At 33.5% G+C, this 8,873-nt stretch overlaps 1 protein-coding gene across 1 annotated transcript in view; it reads right to left on the bottom strand.

Moving 5' to 3' along the window:
• Positions 1-245: 245 nt before the first annotated feature.
• The window catches only part of Gabra1 (gamma-aminobutyric acid type A receptor subunit alpha1), a 53,755-nt gene continuing 45,127 nt past the window's right edge, over positions 246-8,873 (bottom strand). Inside the window, exons 9-10 of the mRNA XM_046426261.2 lie at positions 4,949-5,151; positions 246-3,119 (exon numbers count right to left, since the gene is read on the bottom strand). Of these exons, the coding sequence (XP_046282217.1) occupies positions 2,808-3,119; positions 4,949-5,151 (515 nt within the window). The 3' untranslated portion in view covers positions 246-2,807. The remainder of the gene's footprint in view (positions 3,120-4,948; positions 5,152-8,873) is intronic.

The raw sequence follows: 8,873 nt of genomic DNA, 5'->3' as shown, positions 1-8,873 counted from the left end.
TTTAGCATTTTTATACTGTTCCATTTATGTTTTACAAAATTTGAATTTCTGCTGTTAATACCAAGTACCAGATGTTTAATGAATTTCTATCTTTGAAGGAATTCTTCCATAATGCTCTAACTATTGATAAGTCTCCAAAAACCTGAGTGGCCGAGGTTCCTGACAATACTGGGTACTCTCAGGTTCTTCTAAAGTAGGGCAATAGATGGGCCTTTTGATAATGTAAAAAGAGAGTCAATATTCCATTTTATTATTGAATAATGTTAGCTTTATTATCATAATTGAATACAGTGTGACATAAAATTAAGAGCTTCTGCTAAACTCTGTAAAGCAATGCATGCATCTGCCATAAACAACCTTGACTCGTATTAGGTTTTATTGCCACTTCACTGCACTGAGGTGCAATAAACATTCAGTGTCATCTTTAAAAAAGATTTCCTGGGAGTAAACAGGAACTGTCCTCTATAAGAGTGTATCTTTATTTTCAAGGAAGACTTAACTAGTATTACATGGTTTAGCAAAGCACGGTAAAAAAGCTACATAGAATAATTTGTCTCTGATAACTGTGCAATCCATTTATACAATAGAATATTACCCACATATACTAACAAACTAAGAAATGATAGGAATGCAATCATTGCATAGCAGAAAGCAGACTAATAAGAAATATTCACATCTAGTGAGCAAAATACAGACCAAAATTTAACCATGAGGAGTCTGGAAGGTAAAATGCTCTCAATAAACACATTAGGTTAATGTCCAAAAATAACAAGATAAACAGCACAGAAGTTAGAGCCATAATTTATCTTTATTTTCTATACATAATATCTACACGTGATACCAGAGGATGAAAGGTCCCTGGTTTAGCCTTTATTGGCTTAGCTCATGAAATTTAGGCAGGACCAAATTAAACAATGAAGCACATTTAAAATGAAAACCAGAGTTTGTTTAGGAAAACACAGTATATTTTCCTACATCATTGGATAGCAGCTTTTTGAGAAAAAACATTGCTCAAAACTCAGATATGGATCCCAACTGTCTTATTTGGCAATTATGCTAAAAGCTTTACATTGTATTATTATAAATGTGTTTAGACCATGACCTGTGGATTCTGAACACTAAATTTATATATCTGTGAAACTCTATCAGACAAAGGAGACTTCAAAAATACCTTCTGCATAAATATTTATCTCTAAAACATCTGGGCAGTAATGAAACAGACTAGAATTTTTATAGGGAGTATTAATGGACCTCTTTTATTTAAAGCCCTTACATAGTATGCCTACAAATATATTGCTACAGTATAAATGAAACGTAATAATATTACTCAATAAAAGCTATTTCCTGTACATTCTTTCATGTATTTTATATTGAATGCTACATATGGTACAGCACTTATTGAAATAGTTGGTATCAGCAAATATAGCAAGAATATACAGTTGATTTTCTAATTCCAACTAATGCTTCCCATTTTTTTTTTATTTTACAATAGCCTAAAATAGGAAAATATGGTATGGCAGGATTTGAGCAGATAGCAACTGATCTACCATTGAACACTGGACAACAGTTTGGAATTATCAGCTTTGTCTACATAAGTGGACTTCATACCCATATGTTTGAAGTACCATCTGCTTCCGTCAGGCTGTTCTGTTCTTAAATGCAGGCTCTGAATGTATTTCCATAGCATTTAACAACATTTTAACAGCTAAGAGTGGTGATTCCTACATGATATTTTAGGAACATAACTTTAAAAAAAGTAAAAAAATGTACAATCTCATGCTGAATATTTACAGATATAATTTATATATTCTATTTTTTTGTTTCTAGTCATAAATTTCAATCTAAAGCTTTTAATGTAGTTATATAAAAGAATACATTCAACAATTCTAGAGCTTGCAAAATATTTTTGCCCCTCTAAAAACATCTCCATAATAAGAATCTAGTGATTGTTGGATGAATGTATTATCTGAAAATAGGGTGCAAAATAAAAATTAATTATCATTAATTAATTTTTAGTTTCCATTGAGAGAACATCTGTTAAGAGGATGCTTCATAGAGTCTAGTGGTAAAAGCTCAGATGGTAGCAAAGGAGCCTATTTAAAGCATTTCTCTCCACTGGATTAAATGTGCTCTACAATGAGCAATTGCACCTTTGCCTATGAAATTTCCATAAATTTTAAAATAGCATTTTAACAGCAAAATAATGCATTAGAGATTTTTTAAAAGGAGAAACAACAGGCTTTTTTTTTTCTTTTTTTTTAGCTTTGGAAACACAAATGTTAAAGCTTATACATCAGCTTAAAATACAAAACAAAAACATAAGCACACCATAATTTGTGCAATAAATACATAGATTTTTAAATTTTTTCTTCATTAAACATTTATATTTTATTCTTTTAAACACCTTCACACAAAAATATTTTTGACATATACAGTAGTTTTTTTTAATAATATTTGGAAATATATATCTACAAATGATCTAGGGATTGTAGGTAAGCTCTATTTTTCTTCAACTTTTCCTCCTATCATGGGACCTTCTTTCCCTTCCTTTCCTCTCACGTCTGTCTCCTTCTGATATGGTTTTGCTCTCCTGCGTCTTCTCTCAGAATCCTGTCTCCAAGCTGCATATTCTGCTCTGCTCTGGACTGCCACACAGGGGTCTCTTGTTCTTATGTGAATTATGGAAATAAGGAAACTTTCAAATTCTTTTAAGACAGAGGCAATAAAGCAGATGGGAATCGCTGCATTAAGAACAGAAAGCCATTCCCAGTTCAGGGGACTGAACGACAGAACACAACTATGAGAACCTATTGATGTGGTGTGGGGGCTTTTAGCTGAGGCTCTCTGTTGAGATATGTAGCCCAATAGACTAAGTTAAAGATTCCAAATAGCAGCGGGAAGGCTATTCTTGACAGGCGGTCAATTTTGCTGACACTGTTAAAGGTTTTCTTGGGCTCTGGTGGTTTCGTTTCCGGCTTGACTTCTTTGGGTTCTATGGTTGCACTTTTAGCAATGGTGGCTAAGCCAGGGTCACCCCTGGCCAAGTTAGGGGTGTAGCTTGTTGCTGTTGGAGCATAAGTGTTGTTTTTCTTAATGAGAGGATCTTTCACCTTCTTTGGCTGTAGAAAGGAAGAATTTGGTTTAGTAAACCATGAGAAGCAGAAGTGTCAGCTGTTCAGCAAAGTGGACCTTGATTGGGGACCCAAAGCTGAGTTTTATTCAAAATTTTAGGAATATAACGGATGACGGTCTTTTGGGATAAATTAAAATCGTAGATAATATTTTACACCCTCTTTTATCAAGAGGTGGAATCTATTTCATTGTTCATTGAATATACAACAGACTAGTGACTCTTGACTTTTGATTCCTATGCACCCTGAGGATCCTAAACTCAAAAGGCTTGTCAGTGTCAGCCTTGAGTTTCTGGAAATTGCCACTGCCAAGTGAAGAACCCCAGAGAAGATGGCTGAATGACCAGAGCCCATGTGCAGTGACAGGTCCAGCTGATAAGCAGGATCAGGCATCAGCCTCTAAGAGAGAACTTCATAGATCTTCTAGCCTGAATGGAGTTTCCAGCTGACTGCAATCATGTGAGCAAGCCCAGGTCACACTAAAGAAATACCACAGGGTTGTTTCTAGGATAAAATCTAGCATCGTGAGCAAGTAATTTGCTGTTATTGCTGAACCAATTATTATTTGAATGAAGAAAACTTGATATTCCAAATGAGCAAATAATACAGCAGAGATGAGCTGGGAAGGCAACTCAGTTTCAGACTACTTGCCCAGCATGCATGAGACTTTGGGTTCCATCTCCATAAATGTAAATTAATAGATAAATGGATAAATAAAAAAATAAAGCAAGCAGGGTCATTTAGGGTATCTTGAATTCAATGCCTGTTCAATTATCTCTGCTCAAAAGTGTCATCTGTGCAATGATTGACATCTAGAGCACTTCCCCGTTTTCTTTCATAGAGACAGTCCTAAAAAGTGATCATGGTTTAGAACTATGCAATCCAACACAGTTACCACTTAACCATGTGTGCTACTTGAAATGTAACTAGTCTGACTTGAGACGTACCATAAATACAAAATATACAAAGGATTTTGAAGACAGCATGAACACAATACAATGAAATAGATTTCCTTAATAATGTTTCGTATGGATTACATGTTATAAAGCTATGTATTATATGTATTATATTTACATATATAATAATATAATATAATAATACATATATGTATTATATTTAGTGAAGAATATTATTAAATTAAATAATAAAGTTCCCTTGTTTGTTTATACTCTTAAATTGACACTATTAGAAAATCTTAAATCACATATGTGGCTTACATTTTTTGGCTTACACTATATTTCTGTAGGACAATACAATTCTGAGAGTGTGTTTTCTATTCTTTGGTTTGCACTGAACTATGCAAACATTTATAAAGAGAAAATATGCCTGTCTTTGACTTCATTGAAAACTGGGGGATAGTTCATATTGCAAACTCAATTAAATTAAATCATTACAGCAAAGAATTTATGATCAAAGTGATCAGGCTTGGAAAACAACCAAAAGACAATGATTTTCACATTATAAAATTTATAGTAGACTTGATGCAGAAGGTATTTAGGTAAGTTCATTTGCTTCTAATGTCAGACTGGTTAAAACTGTTCTCAAATCTCAGAGATCATAGATGAGCACATTCAAGCAGAAATGTTTACCTTCCTATCTCTCTTACCTCTCCTTCACTCTACCTACACTCCTACTCACCCAAACAACCTCTCCTTTAAACATTAAAATTACCTCTTCACTTTGTCTTTAACACGCACAACAAAAAAAGAAAAGAATCCTCACTACCCTCATCTTCATGCTTCATCAAATTCTCTGGGCCCAAGTATTCTAACCTAAAGGTTGAAAAAGGCATAACAGTGAACTAGTAAAGTCTTTACCTTCTCTGGAACCACACTTTTGCCATCCCATGCATAACCTCTCTTGGTGAAATAGTTTACTGTGGCAAACTCAATCAGAGCCGAGAACACAAAGGCATAGCACACGGCAATGAACCAATCCATAGCTGTTGCATAAGCCACCTTAGGGAGGGAATTCCTGGCGCTGATACTCAAAGTTGTCATGGTCAGCACAGTTGTTACTCCTATAAGAAAAGAAATTAAGTGTGTGGGTTCATACTACAACATTTCATGCCCGGAAATCAATCTACTTGTGCAAAGGGAATCAATAGTATCAAGTACCAAACATGGATTTTCTTTCATCCTAGTTTGGTTTGGAATAAGGGAATACTAATTTAACCCCATTGTAGGGGGTGGTTTATGGTATAGCAGTGCTAAGGGGGACAGTCTGTCAGGGAGCTTATTAACAGGATCATGAAGTACTCTAAATGGGCACCTTATACAGTTTCTTAGGTAGCATAGGAAATAACATTTTTCACTGTACCCCACACTTGAAATATAAATGATAGATCTTCAATGCCTTGGATTCATTAAAAAAAATGAGTTCTTCAGTTTTGTTTAATATTCTGTGTCCCAAGTGTGGAAACTGGAAAGCCAATGACATCTTGGTAATTGATAGATAATTAAATAATTTTAGATAAAGATTTGCCACATTAATAAATCTTCTCTTACAATGTTTTGTTCTGATTCTAAAATTGACTCATTTGAAGAAAGTCTTGGAACCAATGTATGCACATATAGCAAGTTACATAAGTTTATATGTATAAAATCTTATACATATATAATGTTCCCTTTATTCACAGAATATACATTTTGTTCCTCTCTTATGGTCAGACAGCTAAAATTTTGAATGTGTTTTATCTGATTCAAATATCTAAGACTTTTTTTCTCCTTTTTGCTAATGCTGCTTAATCTTTTCTACTCTGTAACTTTATAACACGTGATTAAAATGACCCATGTTTAAGGTCAAAGCATTTTCAAGCCAGTTCTTTTCAGTCTATTTAGATAGTCAGATGCACTGGCATGTGAAAGATGATATCCTTTAATGTTCATTCAACAAATCAATGCTGTTAATGTCAGACTACTATATGTAATGCACCGTATTAGATATAAGGTACTAAGTACAATACTATAATGTCCCTTTCAAGGCATTTGAAAATGCTTAAAAACAATTCAAAATAACCTAGTCATAAGGGATCGTAATCCATGTCATTGGAAATGGCCAGACATTTTCTAATGACTAGCCCCAACCTTAGTACTTAGTAGGTTTGTAGACAGTAGATTTGTAGACACTGAGAGGGACCCCAGTCTCCACATGTGCAAAATGGATGATTTGTTCTTCATTCTCTTTATTGTCTACACCACCACTGAATTTCTCCAAGGGAAATTTCTGTCCAGTCACTCACAAGAATTTTAGATTTTTGTGAGAATTAAATGCAATATTCAAAATAATTTTAAGTATTTTCTATTACTCATTGCTGTGGAAAGTATTGTCATCCATGTGTCTAAAACATAAATTTGTGATTCCTTCTTTTGATTCATTATACGGGGTAAAAATGGGAGTTCATAATCTGCTTGAATAAAATGTATGAAATATGATATGTCAAGAGCTTTGTAATGTTTTGAACAACTAATAAAAAATTTAAAAAAAAAGAAATAACTGGACAATCCAAAAAAAAAAAAAGAAAATTAGTAGGATCATAGAGCTTCTAGGTGGCTAATGTTTTAGGTTGCTTTAAGTTGATCAGTATTCTTTAGTTTTTCTTGGATTTCAAGGTGGATTCCACTACATTAGGAAGTTAAATTATTAAGAAAAAACAATAAGATTTTTATTAAATTTTATTTTAGACACATGGTTAGGGTTGAAAGAAATAGATCCTTTTTTAGCTCTGGAGGGACTTCAGAAAAACTGGGGGAAATATCAATTTTATGTAATTGACAAACAGTTTAAGAAATATTGGCTGGGGACCTGCCCCCAAATTTACATATTGATATTAACTAGAGCAAATAACAAGGTAATTAAAAGTCAGTATATTTGGGGAACACAACAATCCAGTTTCTAAGGTCAATTCTATAATTGCTGAATGACCTTGGGAAAAGTGTCTAACAATCTTGAGCTTCTGAGGTTTTTTTTTTTCCTTTGCTAATTGATTTTATTAAGTCTAATGCAGAGGTTTAGTGTGGTGTGGATAAGAAATAAGATAATGTAATAAAGTGTTCAGTAATTAGTCTGATACTTACTAAGGGTAAAACTAATGTTTATTTTTTAATAAATCTCAAGTAAAGTTATTTTTTAATTTTGTTTTATGTAGGCTGTGTTCAGAACTAATTTGACAATGGGTATTTCACCAAATGTATCCATAAATCAAGATCATTCATGAACAGCATCAAGAGAGGGATGGGTATGTTTGTGGTATTGCAATTCCTGTTGTAGAGAAAAAGAAAGGAACAAAAGTGTACTTTACAGCTTTTATATTCCAAGAATTAGAAGCCTGACAATTTATATAGTTTGTTTTTCTCATTTAATTATTTATTTTAATTTTATTATTGTTGCTACTTTTTATGAGAAGGGCTCTTGCTCTGCTACCCAGGTTGACCTCAAATCCCTGCATTCAAGTGTTCTGGCTGCTTCAGCCTTCAAAGCACTGGCACCACAGGTGTTTGCCTGGCATCGTTTAAATCTTTAAGTAACACTACTTTACTTTCTTTTCTTTTCTCTTCAGAGACTGTGAAAGCTCAGAACAATGAAGCAATTTGGTCAACATCATAGTGCTGGTAGGTGGTGAGATTGAACCTATAACTTGGATCTTTTGGGCAGAAAATTTATATGACAACATTGCCTCCAATTAAAAGTGAGCACATGAAGCCAAAAGTATGATCTTTTATGACATAAAATAGACTTCAACTTTGTTGAATTCTGGATTCCTTTTAATAAAGTGCTTAAAAAAAATGCAACATTTTTTAGTTTTTTTTTTTTTCCTTTTAGTATTTCTTGAAAAACCATTGATTCACTCCGGGATCTACAGAAATCAGAAAAACATACTGAGTTCAGATTAAAAAGAATAGAAAAGAAAAAGAATAGAGGGGCTGGGGTTGTGGCTCAGAGGTACAGTGCTTGCCTAGCACGTGCAAGGTTCTGAGTTCAATCCTCAGCACCACATAAAAATAAATAAATAAAATAAGGGTCTTGTGTCCAACTACAATGAATGAAAGAAAGAAAGAAAGAAAGAAAGAGAAGGAAGGAAGGAAAAGAAAAGAAACATTCATTCTAAATGGTCTAGAAATATTGTACTTGTGATTTCACTGAACTTAAACATTAGAAACTTATAACTTGCTACACAGAAATACTTGTCACCGCTGAGTTTATAGATATGTACTTATGTTCACCAAAAGGGCACCAGTCAATTGAAATGTAAGATTGCTGAAAATGTTAAGAACAATGCTTATGACTTATAGACATTCTGGAATGCTTTGGAGAATTTCCAAATAGAAGGGGCAGTATTTGTTGCAGTGAGAGTGGGAAAGGCCAGGATTTAAATTTAAAAAAAAAGAGAGAGAGAGAGAAAGAAAGAAAGAAAAAAAAAATATATGTATATAAATATATATTCACTATATTGCTGGGCTATTTCTTCAAAAATAGAATAAAGCAAAGCACATAAAATAAATAAGTTGTGTGATCCAATTTTTTTTTTATTTCCTGGTGAATAAAAGACTCAAATGGTATATACCGATAGAGGCAAACATCTTCCCAAGAGGTCAGTCTTCAGTAGCTTCAATCATTGACAATATTGACAAATGGTCATAAAGAAAAATTAATCTGAAATGATCTGTTCTTTGTCTCTGCTGCTAGAAATCATTCTGCATCTTAATTTAGCTATGCACTTAGGCTACCACCAGAGCACCAGAG

This window comes from Marmota monax, unplaced genomic scaffold (assembly GCF_021218885.2).
Source record: "Marmota monax isolate L192 unplaced genomic scaffold, Marmota_monax_Labrador192_F-V1.1 WCK01_AAM20220418_F8-fsc00246, whole genome shotgun sequence".
Lineage (NCBI taxonomy): Eukaryota > Metazoa > Chordata > Mammalia > Rodentia > Sciuridae > Marmota > Marmota monax.
Note: the sequence above shows the minus strand (reverse complement) of the source record. Positions and strands in the feature narration are given on the sequence as shown.